The sequence below is a fragment of the Triticum dicoccoides genome, chromosome 3B (assembly GCF_002162155.2).
Source record: "Triticum dicoccoides isolate Atlit2015 ecotype Zavitan chromosome 3B, WEW_v2.0, whole genome shotgun sequence".
Taxonomy (NCBI): Eukaryota; Viridiplantae; Streptophyta; class Magnoliopsida; order Poales; family Poaceae; genus Triticum; species Triticum dicoccoides.
This window is the reverse complement of record NC_041385.1, coordinates 7457625-7478691: the sequence shown is the minus strand read 5'-3', so window position 1 is coordinate 7478691 and position 21067 is coordinate 7457625. Positions and strand designations below refer to the sequence as shown.

Here is a 21067-nt window from a genome sequence, read left to right as displayed (position 1 = left end):
CTCCTCCGCCTCCCGTCGCTACCATCCTCCCTTCCGCGCGCCTCGGCAATCTGTACGCGGTGGCGGCGCCTCGTCACCGACCCTAGATTCCTCCGCGGCTTCCGCGACCATCACCGGAAGGAGGGGCCACCCATCATCGGCTTCTTCGAAGTGGACGACCAGGACCTCCTATTTCACCCCATCCTAGACCCTCCCAACAGGGTCCCTTTGCACATCAACTTCAAACACTGCGCCCTGCTCGGGTGCCGCCATGGCCACGTCCTCATTCTAGTCTGTCGTAGGTGGGACCTTGTAGTGTGCGCCCCTTTCACCGGCGAGCAGCAGCGCGTGCCCATCCCGACGGAGTTCTTAAGGGGATGCCTGGTTGGTTCCGTGATGTGCGCCGCCGCCGACCGTGGCCGCGTGCACGGCGCTTGCCATTCGAGCCACTTTAAGGTGGTCCTGCTGTCTTCGTATGTGTTGGACTTGTGTCGAATATAGTGTACAAGGTAGGTTACAGTTGGACTCTGAGTAGTATTGTGTTTAGATAGGATATGGAGTCGTGTCCTAGTAGGACACTTGTATCCTAGGCCTCTCATATATAGTGGGGCTAGACACACGATGTAACCTATGCCAGCATAATAGCACAGGTGCGCAAGGGGGAGCCGCGGCGTGTGCCGGCACCCGGGTGGCCGGTGTGTGGTATTGTGACGGTGTCATGGGGAGGAGCACCCATAGTCAGGCCCCGGGGATGTAGCCATATCGGTGAACCTCGTTAACAAATCTCGGTGTCGTGTTCGTGTGATTAATTGCTTGATTTTCGGATGATCGATGGAGTGCCTCGGATTTATTCTAACAGTATGTCGAGGATGATCAAACCATCGCCCGTGTTTACTCCTCGGAGACGGGCGCATGGGGCAATCTCATCTCGAAGGTCTCTCCATATCACAAGTTTAAGTCTGGTTGTCGTGTGTTGCTTGCTGGTAACAAACTGCACAGGCTGTCCAAAGGGGGATACCTTAATTGAGCTTGATTTGGAAGGGCAAAGTCTCTGTGGTCATGGTGCCTCCCGGTACAAAGGAACTTGGCCATCGTCAGCTCATCTTGGCCGAGAATGGCACTGTTCGCTTTGCCGTTTTGTCTTACCCACGGTTTCAAACATGGCAGCGGGACGTCAATAGTCGTGGTGTTGCCACATGGGTGCCGTGGAAGACAATTCAAATTCTTGGCCTCCCTCCCCAGATTGAGTCACCGAGGATGAAAACTATACTATGCTATGATGACGACACTGATACGACTTTTATAGATATGGATGGCGATGTATACATGATTCAACTTAAGTCGATGCAATCCAAGAGAATTTATGGAACTGATGGTGACTTTAACTTCTATCCTTTCATGAGTTTCTATCCACCAAGTGAGTGCTCATCCCTGTTCATATCATATAGGAGTAATAATAACCCAATCTAGTTATGTTGTATGCATGTTTGCTCAAATACAATTATTATGATTCTTGAATGAACTTAGTAAGCAAGTCCTGGTAGTAAAACTTAGTTAGTAACTGTCCCTTTTCTAGATAAATGAACTTATAGTTGTATTACTTTTGTATAATAAGATAATCTTATCATCCAATATAGTTGTCTTTTGCCTTTTATACGATTCTCAACCAAACATCAAAATTTTAGATCCATGTCATGTTTGAAACCTCAAAGCTAGTTATATAGTTCTTCCCTTATTATTTGTTTTGATCTTGGCATTAAGCCTTGGCACAGCGTTAAGCTGTTGCCTTGTGACCATGAGGTCACGGGTTTGAGTCCTTGAAACAACTTCTTGTAGTAATGTAGGGAAATGCTGCGTACAATAGACCCAAAGTGGTCGGACCCTTCCCCGAACCCAGCGCAAGCGCGAGCTACGTGCACCGGACTTCCCTTTTTGGTATTAAGCTCAACTCCATAAAATAACTTGCATTGAATCCACACTTTTTGAAATACTTGTATTTTTAGCATTTGTTCATGACCCCTTCTGCAGGTGACTAGTACATAGGTAGCACATAAAAATAAATTTAATTTCTTGTCTCTGGCTTCATTTGTTTAACATGTAATACCCAAGATCACTTTTACTGTAAGAGTTTGTTATTTTTAGCATAATCTTGTCTGGTTACATGACAGGGGATGAGTTCACATGAGAAGATTTGTAGGCCATGTCCTTTTTCCTTTTTATTGTATCAACTAAATTCCGAGTACTATTGGAGTATTCCTTGCATTTTACAACCTACGTGGTACTGTTTATCTATTGCTAGTCTTAAGAAGGGAGTTATAAAACTTGTATAGAGTTATAAAATTGAGTTAATTCTCTGACTCCTTATGTCGCAGCTGTGGTGGAGCTAGAATGTTGCATCATAGATAGGACGCCCGTTCTGTTTGATGTGCTAATGTTGTTTGGAATGGTTCACGGGTAAGAATATCATCTGAATATAAAGTTTGAGAGTTTGTACTGTTAGAATTTTCTTTTCTTTTTGGGAAGTGCTTCGATGCAGCTACGGGACAACTAGTTACCGGAACATAACACAGCAATCAGTAACTTCCAGACGCGGAGCTGTTGTGCCATGTGCTACTTGTAGATTCAGAAATCGGGTCTTCGCTTAGCATAGCAATGTGTTTTCAGAATTACAGATAAAAGTGGATGCTCTGCTATTTCACCTTGACTAGGAGACTTAAGAGTTAAAACTGACTGCAGAGACGATGCTAAATGCAATCGTGAGGATATATTCTGAAAATTAAGAGTTGAACCACTCCCAGTTTGTCCTCCATTAGACTAGAATTAATTCAATCAACTATCTCATCATGCCTAGAGTTCTCCTCGGTTGCTGTTTTAGAATCTGTAACTTGAAAGCTATATATTACTAATCCATTTTCTTGTTACAAAAATACCTTCACCCTGAAAAATTACGGTGTCAAAAGGCTCAAAGTATTTAGTTGGTGCCATGATCAGTTTGTACGCACATCTTGTTCATACTACATTGTTGTACAGATGCTACTACTAGGTTTTGAGTTTATTTGTATCAGCTTACTAGTGGTTAACAATTTTGTTTTGTCCAGGTGAAGGCAAGTAATGGTTGCTGTAGTTCTCGTTGCTGAGTTTGTCACATCACATCAATTTAGTCTACGGTGCTCATATGTTACCTGAAATAACTCCCTGAACATGTGCCTTTGTCTACCTTAATTTGTTTCTAATGCATCAATTTAATTCAGATTTGGTTATATTTTGTTTACCTATATTTTTCTGATGTAACGAGATGCTTTCGAATAACCCAGCCAGGGAATTTCCGCTCCCCAAGTGATATCTGAAGTCGGATCTGTCGCATCTTTGTTATTCTTACATGGTTGTGCCTGGCTTCTCTTCTCTTCCACCATGAGCTAGAGTTTTGGAGTGTACTTCTAACTTTATTAACCATCAACAAGTATGAAGTAATAGAATTAGGAATAATACCTTGCGAGAAAAAAAGATTAACAAGATTGATTCTCTTGTGCAGATCTCTTAGAACAATACCCTGAAATTGAATCATACCATCTTTATACATCCGTGTTAGCAAGCCTCGCTGATTATTTTTTTGCTTAGTTAGAGCATCTCCAACAGGTGCACAAAAATTTCACGCCCCAAAATAGTTTTAGCGCGCCACTGTAGCACTTTTAGTGCGCCGGACCCATCGTTGCTTTAGCTGATGCCCAGAAACGCGCGCCCAAAAGAACATGCAGTATAAATTGTGAAGCGCGCGTAATCCAGCGCCTCAAATTTTCAGTTTTTGATAGCGTTTTTCAGCGCGCGCCCAACCATTTTTTATGCTCGCACTGTTTTACAGTTTTTGCTGGAGCTGTCCAGCGCCCAAAAAACCTGAATTTTAGCGCGTGGCCCAGTTTTTGGGCACCTGCTGGAGATGCTCTTACAGTATAGTGGAAAACAGTGCCATGCTTCTTCTGTTGGGCTGGACAGGCAGATGTACTATCAGGTGGCAAGCCAACCAAGACACGAGATATCATCTGGTTCTTACCATTAGCCCATTGTATCTTGCATATAATCTCCCGGTAGCGGATGGATATCCCAGCGCAAAGCGCGTCCAGGAAGGCGCACGGGTGGCTCCACGTGGGGAGCGGCGAGTCGAGCAGCTGCGGTGCTGCTCGCCGTCGGTGGCATTACCCCGCCTTTCCTTGGGACACTTAGTCTCCACGCGACGGGTGATTCTTTTCCTCCTCTGTGGCCTGGCAGTTGTGTTCTGCTCAAGGAGACACCCGATCCTTTCTATGTGGCCATCTTCTGGCAGCAAAAATCTATGTTCTGCGGAACTTATTCATCTTCTGATGGTGTGGCACCTTTCGATCCAGGCTGGGAGGTTGTGGCCTCCTTCAGAGATGGAGAAATAAAGATATGAATGCTATACAAAAAGGAACTTCGTGTCGCCGGCTCCCAAATTTTTCACAGTTTTGTTGAAGCATAAAATCATTACGTTTGAAAATTAGCATGTTTCTACAATTTACTGGGAAAATCAAGAAACAGCGGTCTACAGTGCACCGGCCGTCCAGCTGCCTGGTACACTAGTGTATTTTGCACACATTCACATCCAGGCGAGCTTCAGAAGCGTCGGCACCGGCAACACATTTCACCGGCAATGGCCCTCTAGTTGAACACTTGCTCACTTCAGTAGCTGCTCACCTGCCATTAATGCAAGAGCAACAATGGCTAATGACTAAAGAAAACTAAGGACGCCGATATCCATCACACGTGTGACATAATAGGTATTCGCCCACACACAGTGTGTGGCATGAGCAGGGGGCAGCCCACACGGGCTGTGTGTGAGCGAAGAGTAGAATTCCCCATACGTGTGGGCGCAGCTACTTCGTGTCACACGTCCAACAAGTACTACTCATCCCCATCTCACGCGTGTGGCACGAAGCAAATATGCTCACACGTCCTGGCACAGCTACATTAGGTACTCGTGGGATGACGATTTAGTTGCCATCCGGAATGGCAAATGTAGTTATCCGGGATGGCAAATATAGTTGTAAAAGCATGTCAACTCTCTCTGTTTTGGTTAACTATAGTTGTCATGTCTAATTTATGATAGTTGCCGCATGTAATCAAATCATAGTTGTCGTGTGTGATTAACTACTTGCCACATATGATCAATAGTTGCCATGTGTGTTTACCTAGTTGCCACGTGTGGTTAATCACAGTTGTCATGTATGTTTATCTGATTGCCACGTACGCGCAACTGCAGTTGCGGTCTAGCAAACGGATCATAGTTGCCATCCAACAACGTACGACTGTCGTGTAGGCGAAAAGCAGTTCGCCCACACGCGCGTGGACTAGGGTGGCTGTGTGGGCAGAAACTAATTCGCCCCACAGCGCAGCTGGCAACCACGTGCTGTGGGGCGTGTGGACGACCTCTCCAACACCCACACACCGGCCTTGTCCTACGTGGCACGCGAAAACTGCCTCGGTATGTCAAGATTCGTGCAAATTTAACTGAACGATGATTCAAGCGTGTGGGCGAGTTGCAATGTTGCCACACGTGTGGGCGTTAGTGTTTTCGAAAAATAAATACACTTTGCCGGGTGTCGTGCTCACTATTTGCCATGTGCAGTACTTTTGGGAGTGCTCGGTAAAGGAGTGGCGTCCCATAGATAGCTCTTGGCAAAGACCCCAGTAGCCGAGTTCGTGATGAAAGAAACTCAGCAAATACAAAAACACCCGGCGTATAATATTTTATCCTAGTGAACATAAAAATACAAATGGCAAGTTGTCGACATGATTGCGTAGACTTCAATCCTATGGAGTTTCAACTGGATTTAAATATACGACCATAGGATATACGCTTAGATGCATGCACATAGAGATAGGGTTTCTAAGTTCAAAACTACAAGAGAATATACGCTAGTCTTTGGGCTCAACAAGTCGAGTTTTTCTTAAGAAGAATTCTCCTCCAGATAAGAGAATAAACGTACATATTATCCCTGATAAAAATAATAATAAACGCACATACCCCGTGCACTGCAGATGCAGCCGTCGCCTCCAGCAGGAACCTAAGTCAAACAAGCAGAAACAAACCCCGTGCGTTCCTTCATCTATCTAGGTCTTGGCGGCGTCGACATGAAACGCCTCCAAGTCCAACCCAGTGAGGAGGGCGCCGTGATGCCCCGCCGCCGTAGCCCGCGCCTCCATCCACAAACCCACGCCGCTCCTCAGATCCACGCTAGCGAGGAGGGAGCAGCAATGGTCCGGCGACGCCGCACCTCGTCGGAGGCGCCTGCTTCCCTGCTGGATATCGAAGATATACTCTGGGAGATCCTCCTCCGTCTCCACCTTTTGCAAGAGGTGGAGACGCCTCGTAAACGACCCTCAGTTCCTCGGCCACTTTCGCGCCCACCACTGCACGCCGCCCCTCCTCGGCGCCTTCGTGTGCCGCCGCCCCCACGTGGCAACCGAGTTCGCCCCTATTCTAGGTCCTACTGACTGCATCCCTCCTGAGCGCTTTGACCTTGGAAGCTGCAGCAAGTGGCCTGCTGATCGCCATGTGCTTGATTGCCGCCACGGCCGTGTCCTCGTGAAAGACGACCTGAAGCATGAGGTTGTTGTGTGTGACCCCCTCACAGGCGAGCAGTGCCGCGTGTCCATTCCGCTGGAGTTCAAGAATACTCGTGCCCACATCCACGGGGCGGTGCTCTGTGCAGCCGCCGACCATGACCACGTGCATGGCAGCTGCCACTCTACCTCCTTCAAGGTGGCCTTGTTGTCCATGTACAGGCAGGATAGGCGTCCAGTCGCCTGTCTTTACTCCTCAGAGACTGACACGTGGGGAAATCTCATCACAGTAGTGGAACCATGTGAGCCTCCTGGTTTTCTTATTCCTGTTACTCTTATTGGTAATGTCCTTTACTGGAGCATACTTGAGTTTGATTTTGATAGGCAGAGTCTAGCTATGATCAAGGGGCCTAGTGGTATAAATAAACTCCACAGATTTCATATCATCATCAAGACAGAGGATGGGGGTGTTGGTCTTGCCGTATTATCTACACCGAGAATTCGCATATGGCAAAGGAAGGTCAATTGTGAGGGTGCTAGCACATGGTTGTTGCAGAAGACCATTGGCATGAATAAAATTCTTAGGATCGCTCCTCGGATTAAGAGAAATATGGGACGGCTGATGGGGTATGATGAGGATACTGACGAAATATGTTTGCATATATATGGCAGTGTCTATATGGTCCAACTTAAGTCAATGCAATACAGGAAACTGTATAAAACCAATTATTATACAAACTATTATCCTTTCAAGAGTTTCTATGTGCCAGGTGATCTTTCATCCCTAGTCGTTATTGTACATATAGGAGTATAATCTGGATTATGTTTTGGACATGATTGTTTGAATACTTCCATTTTCATTCTTAATTGTTCAATAACAATTTAAACTCAGTTACTACTTGCCCCTTTGCGAGATAGACAAACTTATAGCAACATTGTTTAGTATATGTTATCATTCAGTATGGTTGTGTTCACTCTTCTTAGATATCAAATCGAATGTCAACTGAGTAACTCAGTTGGCGTGGTAGTAGCCTTTCCTACTATCTTTAAGTTCCGAAATACTCGGTTGGCATGTTTGGAATCTCAAAGCCATTTGTATTGTTTTATCTAGTATATTTTTTGTATGTGTTTTCCAGGTTCTAATCTTAGCATCTTATCGACAATTTTGGTGGAATCAATACTTCCTGAATAATAATGTTTTTTTTCACTTGTTCATATGCCCCCACCAAAATTTCACGACTACAATTCTATCCCACAAAGCTAATGAATCTTTTGTCTATGTGACTCCATTTAAATATTGAAATACAAGGGGCTTCAGATTATAGTAATTTTAGAAGATACAACAGATTTGTCATTTGCTTTACATAAGAATATCCCATGTCTTGCTCGTAATCTAATTGTCTATCTTGTCAAGATTTTCTCATTTCACCTGGGACATGATACATGTGAAGCTAGAGATGGAACCGATAAGCCCACATTTCCAGCAGCGCCGAAATACACTTGACTTGTTGCAACGAAGTTATGATCAATGTTGCTCTCTGCATTCATGGCACCTTCCAAGACCTTGACTACCTCGGACATTTTAGGCCTTCTTTTGCAATCAATATGCAAACACCACATTGCGAGCTTCATCATCTCAATTACATCCTGCTTATGTGCTAGCATATCGTTACTCTTATTGTCAATCAATTCTACCAACCGATTAGTCTTCACCTTTTCCTCCAATTGGGTGATGAGATGGATGCTCTCTTCGGATCGGGAATTGTCGAGGTTCTTTCTTCCGCTAATGACTTCCATGACCACAACACCAAAGCTATAGACATCAGCCTTTTCCGTGATATGTGATGTCAACCATTCAGGAGCTAAATATCCAGGTGTGCCTCTCATTCTGGTAAACAATTGACTCATATCCCTGTCAATGAGCTTGCATAGTCCAAAATCATAAAGTTTAGCATTGAAGTCATCATCTAAGAGGATGTTTTGTGGTTTGACATCCAAATGGGCAATCTTTTTCATGCACTCCTCATGAAGATAAGCGAGACCCTTAGCTATGTTAGTGATAATCTTGCACCGTGTGCTCCAATGTAGAGGAGGTGAATCATTGTCATGTCGACAATAGATCCATCTGTCCAAGGACCCTTTTGGCATGTACTCATACACCAAGAGCCTATGCGATTTCTCTGCACAAAAACCAATCAATCTCACAAGATTAATATGATGAATGCTGCCAATTGTCTGGACCTCTGCAGCAAATTCCCTTTTGCCCTGACCAGCTCGATCCAAACGTTTTACTGCAATCCTTTCATCAGATATATGTCCCTTGAAAACAGACCCGAATCCTCCTTCGCCGAGCTTGTGTGCGAATTCCTCAGTTGCTGCTTTTAGCTGTTGAAACGTGAACCTCATTGGAGTTCCTTGTACCTCCCCAAACTCTTCCTCCTCCATCTCATGCTGTTGCTGCTCTGTTGTTCGTTTACGTATAAGGTAGGTGACAAGGAACAAGATGGTAAGCAAAATGAAGCCGCCTACTGGAGCTAAAATTGCAACAACTCTTCTTACAAAAGAGGATTTCACTTTCATGCGTGTTGGTCCAATAGAGGCAGGCAGAGCACTTGGGGTCGTAGGTGTTGCGTTGGCTGGCGGTGCAGGCAGAGCACTTGGGGTTGTAGGTGTTACCTTGGCTGGCGGTGCAGGTTGAGCACTTCGGGTCGTAGCTGTTGCCTTGGCTGGTGGTGCAGGCTGAGTGCTTGGGGTCGTAGGTGCTGCCTTGGCTGGCGGTGCAGGCTGAGTACTTGGGGTCGTAGGTGTTACCTTGGCCGGGGGTGGAGGCGGGGGACTTTCAGCTGTAGGTGATCTTCCTCCATTGATCGAGGTACAAACGGGCTGTGCGTTCACACAAATGTTGAACACGATCGGGCCCTGATCGAGCTTCACACCACCTCCAACCGGAATAGCGGCTGGCTAAACGGGGGCAACAGGGAGGAGGAGGAGAGGCAGGAGGCGGAGAGCCAAAGAGATGCTCACCACTGCCATTTGTGTTATGATTTCAGATTGCACCGTTAACTTGAACCAGTCTCTCAACTGCAAACTTGTGATAGGGCTCATGTGGCTGTGACAGACTGACAGCTAACAGAGTGGAAGAGTGGTGGGGGATAGCTGACAGGAGAGGATCTTTCTGTTGAGCCATTCAACGCTCAGCCAAAAAACAGCCTAACATTCCTTCGGACTTGTTTGCTTGTTAGTCCCTTTTCGAATTATATATGTACGTCTTCAAGAATAAAAACAGGAATTACATATGTAAGAAATCAGCAAACATGGCAGAAAAATGCGATCGGATCTTGCATAGGTGTTATCATATAAAAGCATGCTTTTAGGCAAAGTATCATCCTGGGAGAGTAGACATTTTTTTCCTTGTGTTTTTCAGAGCCCATGATATTATTATTTTTTTTGCTGCTTGTTATTGTATCTCACCTCTTGGCAACTCTTCGAAAAGAAAAAATAACACACCTCTACACTTCTAATATAATAATTAGACCATATAATACAGTGGTAGACTGAGTATTTAATCCCAGATTGCACATCTTTGTTCATTACCGATCTACTGTATGCTTTGTGGTGTAGAGTGAATATCGCCTTGCAAGAAGTACCTTTGGGTTGGCAGTTGCTGATTGCTGAAGCTGACAGTAGTTGGCAGTTGCCTGGAAACAGCTCGAGGCCTTGCTAGCTATCATATGCCGTCAACCATATGGGACCATGTCTCACCCCTCACCATAACTCCTTGATCGCGTCCAGATGAAGGTGCCAAAACCTTGTGATCATTGTGACACATTTTGTCGCGCCGAATCTGAGGTTGTCACAAGTGCCAGACCGCACTAGCAGTATCCTCGCTGCTGCTGTTACATAGAGTGGAAATCACTCTGGATCACAAGATCACGCCGGGAGGAAGCTGCTCGAGGCCTTGATGCCAAAAATGACTTTCTTGTGATCCGTCATCTATATGTTCAGCAGATTTTTGGTGACCGAGCTCCAGGGAGGATGGTATATTTCAAAACATCCAAAATCATATTTAGAAGTTTCAAATGTGTTCTGCACGAACATGTGAAATTTTGTTTTAAAATGTTGTTATTTGGAGGCCGTGCAAAAAAACAAAATTTCGACCCAACAACAAAATGAAGGGCCTGTCTAGAATACGAATTTCTCTTCTTCTTTTTTTTGTATGCCACGTGAAATTATAATGCTTTGAAATTACTCACATCTGGTGTATCGGTGTTCACAAAATAATTCAGAATGTTTCGCATGATGGAAAATTGAATTTTGAAAACGAGCCCCCTGTAGCCCGAGCTCCGTTGGCATTTTTCAGGTAGAAGCCCCGCTATCTCGGTTCCCTGATCCGCATGGAGACAGGGCCGGTCCTGAGATTTCGGGGGCCCGGGACGAAACCAAAATCGGGGGCCTTTTCCATATAAACATCAAAATAATTGGACTATAAAGAAAGTAGACAACGGTGTGTGATGCAAAGTCTTGTTTAATGTCATGTTTGAATTACACCTTAGGAGTATATTATTTTAGGTATCAAAGGGGACAGAAGATTCCGGGAATAATCCTTAAAAAATTGCATTCAAAATGCATAGTTGGATTCTCATTTTCAGTTCTTGTAATGACAATGATAAGTCTGTTACGACAAATAGGGGTATATGAGAAATTAGATAAAAGAGCAAATCCATACGAGTGATGAGCTAAATATTTTTTCATTTTTTCAACGCTTAAATACCTTTATATTTCTAAAAATTCAATCTACGGTGCGGTGATAGTGCAAAGTTACTCCGACCTACTTATGCAAATGATTAAATCAAGAGTTAGTTACCCAATTATGCCGTCATTCCTTGGTTCTTCTATAAAGTAACCGCCATGACCAGCATGCAGAATATCATTCTTCGCTTGAGATCTATGTATATAGCAACACATGAACATCAGTATTAAACCGCAGAACCAGAACGATTAATTGTAGAAACAGTGGAAGATTCTATCAGCCGGTAATACTCTTTTTTTTTTTTCTGGGTAATCGGCCGGGAATACTCACCTGACGACACACAGCAGCACCGATCTGCCGCTGATATCCGGTGCGCACAGGGTCGCATGACCTCCGGATCTCCTCCTTGTGAAAGCTCTCCCGGTTCATCTGCCACAATCTGGTAGTGAGACGAGAAGGCGGCGCCTGCTGCGTGCGTGATGGCGAATTGGCGATGCGTGCGTGTGTTTCTGAATCCCGCGAGTCAATGCGTGAGTTACGGCAATGTATTAGACATTCTGATTCAATCTACTCCTACGATAGCTGCTACTACTTGGGCGATGGGCCAGCCCCATATGACTTTTTATTACTGCAGCCATGATGAGCCATCGCCTGATGAAAAGAAATACATACATACTTGGGGGCCGGCCCTGCATGGAGAGAGTGTACGTACTCCACAAACCTCTTGATTTCATGTTTTTTTTCTCTAAGTACTTCTGGAGAACATTTATTCCGTTTCAACTAGTCTATATTTATTCCGTTTCAAATTATTTGAACTTCTAGTTTTATTCTGAAACCAATCAATTATACAGACATGCGATACAAAATGTCTGAAACCTCCATAAAAATGTTTCCAACATTTCACATCATGTTAAAACTATTCCTGTTTTTTTTAACGTTAACCGTTTGAAAAATGTTTTCAAATTTGTTTTTGTTTTGTGTTTAATAAAATGTGTGTTTCTCAAAAAAAAATGTCCATACAATATTTTAATTTTATTCTTAAATATTCAGGAACTTTGAGTTTGAAATTTATTTTGTCCCATGTCTTTTCAGAAACTGACCGAAAAAACACTAATTTTGTCCCCACTTGGTATAGTACCCCAAGAGGCCTACAGCGTGCAGTTTTTTGTTCGTTTTGAGAATCACAGTGTTCAGAAATTGGTCGACCCTGTCAGAGGATTTCCCTGCAAGGTGCACCGTCCGTCCGCCAGGGCTATATGTCACATGTACCGATTCGTAATAGAAACCGCCTACGAGCGACACTACCGGCCGGCCCATTTTAGGGCGTAGGTTCTCTTCGTTCGCCGTAGCCCCCATAGGGGTTCGCTCGCTCTATTCTCTTCCTTTCTTTTACTTTTTTCATTTTCTTTTTTCTTTTTGTTTCAACACATGTCAAAATTTTCCCGTACACATTTAACATTTTTTGTATACATCAGAAACATATTTTATATACATGTTTAACATTTTGAAATAGATGATTAACGTTCTTTGAAAAATCATACTTGTTGATATCTGTTTCTTTCAGTACACATTGTACATTTTTTGAATATATGTAATATTTTTTATTATGGATTTAATGAAAATACAAGATAAAGATGTTTTGAATACATGGTCAACATTTTTTAATACACGACGAACATTTCTCTAATGACAATAAACAATTTTTTCACAGACATTGTACATTTTTCGTATACATAAAGAACATTTTTTATATACATGTCCAACATTTTTTAATGATGAAATTTGGCAGTAAGGTCGCCTGCGTGACGGTCCATATTTATTTTTTTGAGTCTAAACACACTCCATTATATTGATCACTAAACGAAGTCACAGGGACACAATTGAGGTCTGGAGTATTGAGGAGCCAGACGTGGTGGAGTCCCAAAGGAAGAAAAGATGCCCAAAGCATGAGCTGTGATGTCATATACCCAATTTATAAAAATAGATGTCATTACAGTTGCCTTTTCCAATTTTGCCAAGCAGCTAGGAGACCACAAAAATTCATTCATCTAAAGGAAGCCATGCCACAAAAACTTTACGCAAAAGGAAGAAAGTGGGACACCAATTCTGAAATAATAAATCAGGAGCCTAGGCTGTGTTTGATAGTAAAGTATTATATAAACCAAAGTATCAAAAACTACAGTAATTTTGCATGTAGGCGTGAGATATCATAGTTTTATCAAAACAGAGTATTTTGGAGTATTCACAATACATAGAACCTGTTTAGTTGTTGCCGCATAACGCTGTAAATTTTGCTGTTTAGCCGTTGCGTTTAAGCACTCAACAGCTCTGTTTTTAAAAAAGAGGTTTGGGGTTCTTTTTTTTTTATGCAGAGAAAAAACTACAGTTTGCCCAATACTACAGTATTAAAAGCACAGTTGTTAGGGGCAACTGAACATGCCATTCTAAATAAAATTATGGTAATCTTAAAATACTTAGAAAATACTTTGCTATAAAACGGCGCCTAAATTGCGGGGAAAAAGATAAAAAATAAATCATGAGCCGAAACTAACTTCAACAGTGTGACAGTGTACGGTGTTTAGTTAGATCAGCGTTGAGCTACATCTGTCTAGCTTAATCGGCCCCTTGCTCGTAGTCCGTGCCGGTCCTAGCTAGGTTTGAGGGTCCCCGCTGGCGTTGGGCGCCGGCGGCGCAACACGGCCGCCGCCGTTTCTCTGGCCCATAGACTTGTGCAGTTGTGCTGCAAAAGTTAGAAGCGTCGGGGTCAGCTGCTGAGCCTTCAAACGTAACCGGGTAGAAGAAGATATAGATAGAGAGACGCTAATGCAACTAGAATCATGCGGTCGTCTCACTGGATGTGATCATGTGACCTTGTGAAGTTGTGATCAATAAAGCTTCCATTGCCGGAAAAAAATTGCGAAGATGCTGAGTGATTCAGCTGTGGGTAGGATAGGTAAGAGTACATACATACATACATACCGTACTTGTTACCTCTGGCGAGGAGGAGGCCGCCGACGTTGAGCAGCAGGGCGAGGAAGACGAGAGGTAGTAGCAGCAGCAGGGCATGGTGGAGCAAGGCCAAGGAGCAGCAGCGTCGCTGTTTCATCTCTCTCTGAATGCTGATGCTTCTTCCTTCCTCCCTTTTCTGCCCCACAACGGACCGGCACGGCACCTATCAAATCTGTCTGACCCTCGTTCTGAATTTTGTCGGAAGATTACAGGCACAAGGTGAGAAGCTCACATGGTTAGGAAGAAACTCTTGGAGGGGAGTGAATGTCTGGGACCTATTACAAATTGTATATAGGAGACGTCGTTGTGAAGGTCGGCAGAGTAGTTTCCAGACGTTGGAGCAGCGAGCACCTTGGTTAGGTTTGTATATAGGCCTTGCACGTGTGGTGCATTGATGCCGGTATCAGACGAAATCACTGTGGTCAAAACTCTAAACAGACTGCCTCTCCATGAAGGTTCTACTACTATTTTGTACAGTAAACAATACTCTACTACTAGTTTGACTTTTTGGAAAAATAATACACCTTATATTAAGGAACGGAGGGAGTATTTGCAATGTTGTAGCGTGCAAATTCGCCCGTGTCCTCGGATTGGCAGGCATCTTGCTGACTTTGGCAGACAAACAACAGCTACAACCATGGGATCCTTGCTAATTTGTCATTGGCAAGTGCTGGCCTCCTGCCATGGAAGACAGTGGAATGTTTTATTAGCCCCAGAGAAACAGCTTTCCTCTCTCACCACAACCTTGTTCCCTGCGGACCTTTTTTCTTTGGTAAACTGTGAGACCACCAATGCAGTAACAAGATAATCAACTAACCTGCATTGGAAAAACAAACTGCATTACTTGTAGGAGTGTTTTACAAGTCATCTAATCAGTGTTGACACAAGAAAGAAACCCAAAATGGTTATCAGATACCACAGAATCGTACCACACAATATGTAAGGAGGAAGGATAGGGAAAAAAAGACTGTCCGTCCAGCATATACAGAGGGGGTCATGAATCGATTCTTTGTGAAGGTTTTCTCATGAACGATAATAAAATATCCTTGACCAACGTTCATAGTTTCAAGTTAAAATCAACTCTTGCAACATCAACTTACAAGCCCGGAATGAAATAATGCATCAATGTCGAAAGCAAATAAATAATAGTGGCGTACAGGAACCGTATTTGTTGGAGTACAATGGTACAGATAAAATCGATAATCTCAACAAGCAGAGTGGAAATGTAGGATGATGAGAAAGCGCTCCAAGAGAATACTACATTTCAGCTGGTGATGACATGATCCACAATTATCTTCGGCTTCTTGATGGCCTTCAAATCTTCAACAATGAAGTTGGTTATTTCATCTGCTGCGCTATTGACTCTGAGGTGCACCTCCTGGAGACTTTCTAGGGTGTCGATCCCAAAAAGGCCCTCGAAGGCCTCAAACCGCATCTCGATCCTTTCAAGTGCTGGCATTGCATCTTCTGGGAAGCTTAGCTTTGGCACTAGCGGTGCGAAGAAGCGAAGCAGCTTGAGACTCTTGAATCCTCCACTTGGCACAAAGATCTCCCCGCCGGACTCCGATTTGTTCTTCTCAAGGATATCCTCTATGGCCTCATCCTGCTTCGCTGCACTCAGCGAAAAGGTGAGGGAAAACAACAAAGGCAGGTCACAGAGGAGCTCAAAAGTATCCATCCGAAGAACTGTTACAGAGAGGGTCAATTTGTGAAGGTTACTGAGTTTGTTAATCCACTTGGGAAGACTATCCAAATTGCCAGAGAGCTCAAGGGCGCTGAGGTATCTTGGGGGTGCAGACATGGTGTCCAGTGAGTTGATAAAATCAGATCCCTCATCATTGAGCGCCAGAGTCTGCAGACCACAGCTGCCAAGATACTCGATTGCAGAGCGTAATTCTTTGAAGATTTTACTATCCTTCAATATTATGAGCTTGTAAATGGCAAGCTTCTTAAGCCCCGTCAACTGATGGAGGCCTTCTACACCTGTTGATTGCTCATCAATCTCGATCCCTGACAGTATACGAAGTGCTTTCATTGTCTCTTTATTAATCTCTTGAGGCAACTTCAACCCCCTTCTTGGGTTCTTATTCCCACCAAATATGTTGATTATTCTTTTGAGCTGCCCTGCAGATTTTGGCAGCTCACCAACATCGGTCTCTCTCAGGTCGAGAGTTTCTAAGTACTCGAGTTTCTCAATCTTAGAGGGTACTTTGGAAATATCTGTTCCCCGAAGGCTCAAATACTTCAGCACAAGCATTCTACACATGTCCTTCAGATGTTTCTCTTTCAAACCCTTGCAACCCTCGAGATCCAGCACTTGTAAAATCCCATTATTGAAAGAGTGGAAATGAAGTTGGTCCAGGCTCCGGAACATGGTCAGTGATCGCACTTGCGACAGGTTCATGTGTTTTGTTGAACTTCCATGTTCGGAACCACTGCTTTGGACGGAGAGTCGACGGACTTTATTGGTCGACATTGGTATCAGCCAGTGGCCGCCAACCACAGTAATAAAATTCTCTTCGCTTGACTTGGACACAATATATTCAAGAACCATATCATGAACTTGAAAGCTTTTTACCTTCCCATTGCTGCTGTGTTCAACCGGCCGTATTATCTTCCTTTTTATCAGCTGATTGAAGTATGTTTCTGCAACTTCCTCGTCTGACAAGCCATGCTTCTCACTAACGAAACCTTCGGCTATCAACCTCCGAATCAAACGCTTCCTACTAATTTTTGAACCCTTGGGAAAAATGCTCAGGTACAACGAGCAGGTCCTGAGTTCTGCAGGCAAATCATTGTAGCAGTACTCGAGTATCCTTGTAACACCATCCAAGGTGAGAGAAGGTACCGACTCTGGAAATAATGATTTGCACACTGCTTCCCATTTTTTGCTGAGTGTGTCCGGGTTGCTGGCAACAAGACCAGCCATGGTAACTATGGCCAAAGGCAGACCCTTGCATATCTTGCATATCTCCTCAGTGACTTGGTCCAGTTCTTTCTCACTATATTTGATGCTTTTGGACTCAGAAACACTTCGCTTAAATAACCGTTTAGACTCGTCTTCATTAAGAAATTCGACTGGATGAACAAAATCAATCTCTCGTTGGGAGCATGTGGCACCAACAGCTTGAAATCTTGTAGTCACTATCACTCTGCTGCCTTTTTTATTATCATGTGGCAAGCACTTTCTGATACTCTCCCATGTTTTTGCAGACCATATGTCATCAATCAAGAGGAGATACCTACCAAGAACAAGGAAGTAAAATACAAATTATGAAAAGAAGTGCACACGTATTCAAGTTTATCTTTTGTGAGAGACATACTATGTGTTAAGTGGCTTCTATTATAAATGTGCAACTATCAAGAAAATTGACTGCTTGAACCCAACAATTGGGAGTCAAAAAGTTGTGTGGGGTATCCTCTGTTCATGCAAGGACTGGGTGCAGATGACAAACTGTTCATTAATTAGTGCACTGTCCTCACTGTGTATTGTTTGTATGGTTAGAGGATCTCCAACAGCTGCCCTATTTTAGGGCACGAAAAAGCTGTTGGAGTATAATTTAGGGCGCGAAAAAGTTCTCTTTTTTTTCATCAAGTGACTTGATGCAAGCTCTGCCTCCATTCCATTGCTTTAGGTTTTGGTAAATAACCGGCAATAGATCCTGATTTATTCAGCTAAATAGATCTCCCCTTGTAGATTGGAGATTTTCAAATGATATTTAAAGGAAACGCTTGTTTAATTTCAGGTTTCTGACGTCACTGTCTTTCACGCCAAGTTTTACGCTCTTGCTCTTGGAAATGTGTGGGTGGATCAATTTGCGTAAATGGTCGCTATCCATGTCGCACAATCTTTTCAACTGAAATTTTGGCCATTGTCTCAACATGAAGAGTATGTTAGCAATGTGCCAACTACGCCTTTTAGTTCTAGAGTTTGATTAGTGACAAACTTCATTATCTGACATAATCTTATTTACCTGCGCCTTTTAGTTCTAGAGTTTAACTTCATGCTTGACAGCGTATAGGATCACAAATACTATCTTACGAGGCACTAGTTAGGTTTAGAACTTAGAGCTTTTTTCCACTATGGCAATTGATGAAATTAACTGAATAAACATATCACAACAATTAGTGATGGGTCAAACTATTGTGACGTGTATAATTAAATTTGTAATCTGGATGGAATAGTTAGTTTACTTGTCACAAAACAACAGCCAATTGGCGAAGAAGCGAAGAAACAATTTATAATACCTTTTTTCAGCCAGATGATCTTGTAGTTCTTTCACGAGTTTATCGTGGTTAATTGCTTCAGTCTTGATCTGTTTTACAGCAGAGCTGCCAGTGCTGCGTTGCTTCTCTTGATCACTCTCCTGCGGCTTGACTTGTTTTAGAATCATCAAGAGGACTGCATCTTCATCATAGTTCTGAGACACAGTGACTGATGCCCGATAATCAAATTTATCCCTAACGTTTTGGTACAAAGCCATTGCAATAGTAGTCTTTCCCACGCCGCCGAATCCGACTATGGACAGAATAGCTCGCTCCTCATAACAACTTTTATCAGATTTGGCTAGCCAATCCTCAAGCTTCCTCATGTCAGCCGTCATCCCCACAGGCTCCTTCGTACCAATAAGCTGACGCTCTATGAGCTGATGCTCAGCAACTTCGTATGTTCCAGCACTAACTCCAGAGCCATTCTTACGGTTCCTTGGGTTGTGCACCCCATATCTTCTACGTCGCTCACCAATCTGTTGCGCTCGCACCTTGAGGTCAGCAATCTTTGACGCAATGTCACGGCGAGGCAACCACATCCGGAATTCATAGAATCTTGTCCTGATGAATAAGCATTTAACATCACTGCTGGGATCACGGGGGATACGGTGGGCAAAGTCATCAATGCAATCTTCAATGTCATAACCCATGTCACGGATCTGCTTCATCCAGTCCTTCATCCGGTTGTCATGGTCATCCAGGGCAGTGCTGAGGTCACGGAGGAAGGCCTGCATGCTTGTAAGCTCATCATTGATGTACTGAACATCACGGCGGACTCCACGGACCAGAGCATACTCCTGGGCTAGAAGGCCACCCAGCTTGCCCAGGAGAGACCTCATGGTAGCATTCGAGGCACCTACCACCAACTCCATCTTCTTGCTCTTTATTTGTGCTCTTCACTATCCAAATCTCTTTACAGAAGCTTCTTGACAGAATTAACTGAACAGAGGGACGCCTTTGTCGGATGGAAGTGGGGCCAGATGCAGGCCTGATCAACAGAAGACATCAGCAGAGAAGTCTACCTTCATGAATCAATTGCTTGCCTACAGGGTTGAGTTCGAGTTAGCGTCACCATATATCAAAACGCAGCTGTATCATCGAGTACAATAAGCAGAGCGCAGCAGGAGTGGTTAGCTATCTCAAAACCAATAAACAATAAGCAGTTCATTAATCTATGGGATCTTTAAACGAAATCGGGATTGAAATAGGCCCAAACTACTCATCATAGTAGGTAATTTTTGTCTCAAATCCATAATCTATGCTAGTAACAAAATTTTATATTTTGTCTAAAAAAGGTGAATGTAGAAAAAACAAAAGTTTACCTGTATACTCCAGTATGAAAACACCAGTTTTTTAATTCCAAACTGAAAACATAATTAATAAGAAAAGCAAATGCTTCACAATCCCCCGCTATCTTTGCTTGCATCTGGTCTCACAATTACTGGATCTCAAATCCCTTATCTTTTCCTAAAATGAAACTGAAAACACCCAACCAGATTGAATGAAGTGAAAAAATGGTTACCTGGACCTCAAGATTCCCCACCATATATATAGGTGAGAAGCAGAGCAACGCCGAAGGCATCAATGGCAGACAGCAGCAGAGCAGCCTACCTTCGTGAATCAATTGCTTGGCTACAAGTACAGTAAGCACAAGATTAGTACTAATCTAATGCTACTTAATGTCATCAGATTTTAATAGGTTAAAACTGCTGACTTCGGTAGGTAAATTGTGTCTAACCCACAACCTATGCTACTAACGCACTTTTATAGTTTGTGTAGAAAAACAAAAATTTACCTGGTAATTCCAAAACTGAAACAGAACGAATAAGAAAACCAAAGGCTTCACATTCCCCCACTAACTCTGCCTACTTTCTGGTATCAAATTTACTACTGTAGATCTCAACCCTAGATGCTACCTCCTTTTCCTATAACGAAACTGGAAAAACAAAAACAAATTGAATTGAAATGAAATCGCTACCTTTGCTTACTTCAGGACTTACAGCTGCTACCTTTTCAGATCCCTAATTTCCCTAAACAGATTGAAGTGAAGATGGTTGTCAGGTGCCGAGAATCGCAGCAATCCCTAAATGAATCCATGCGAAGGGGAACTATCAGATCTACTGTCAGAAGGAGAAAAATAGGGAGTAAAAGGAGCAGCGGTGGAGTGAAGAAGAGGAGTGTGGAGTAGTGTTGAACTTGGGACGGAGCCGATTGGGGAATTTGCCCCGAAGCGTCAACGGGAGTCGCCGGAGCAGTGAGTTTCTTTCTTTTTTCTTTTTTTAGGGTTGCCAGCAGTGATAAATTTAGCCCCGAGCAGATCTTAAAAAAAAAAAGCCTGGCCAGTGAAAAATATATGGACGGCCTGTAAAACTCCTGCTCCGCTGCTATATCTATGGGATCCGATGCGTTTTAGGGTTCCTATCCGCTAAATTCCGTACCTTCCTCCGCCGCAATTCCTCTCTCGCGCGGAATACACCCACTCCG

General features: G+C 43.5%; 1 protein-coding gene and 1 pseudogene across 1 annotated transcript; both read right to left on the bottom strand.

Moving 5' to 3' along the window:
• Positions 1 to 7819: 7819 nt before the first annotated feature.
• LOC119274304 lies at positions 7820 to 9588 on the bottom strand (annotated as a pseudogene).
• A 5836-nt stretch (positions 9589 to 15424) lies between these two features.
• LOC119274303 (disease resistance protein Pik-2-like) lies at positions 15425 to 20867 on the bottom strand. Its single transcript, XM_037554985.1, has 5 exons — positions 20780 to 20867; positions 20562 to 20666; positions 20106 to 20215; positions 18563 to 19626; positions 15425 to 17556 (listed from the first exon to the last, which is right to left on the bottom strand). Exons 4-5 carry the CDS (start codon positions 19453 to 19455, stop codon positions 15579 to 15581), a joined length of 2871 nt encoding a protein of 956 aa, XP_037410882.1. The 5' UTR covers positions 19456 to 19626; positions 20106 to 20215; positions 20562 to 20666; positions 20780 to 20867; the 3' UTR covers positions 15425 to 15578.
• Between the last annotated feature and the right edge of the window lie 200 nt (positions 20868 to 21067).

What these genes read in the sequence shown, in the direction of transcription:
- LOC119274303 (XM_037554985.1), bottom strand. Translation starts at nt 19,455, where the DNA reads ATGGAGTTGGTGGTAGGTGCCTCGAATGCTACCATGAGGTCTCTCCTG. An exon ending in GATCATCTGGCTGAAAAAAG is followed by an intron (nt 17,557 to 18,562) that starts GTATTATAAATT and finishes TGTTCTTGGTAG; the next exon opens with GTATCTCCTCTTGATTGATG.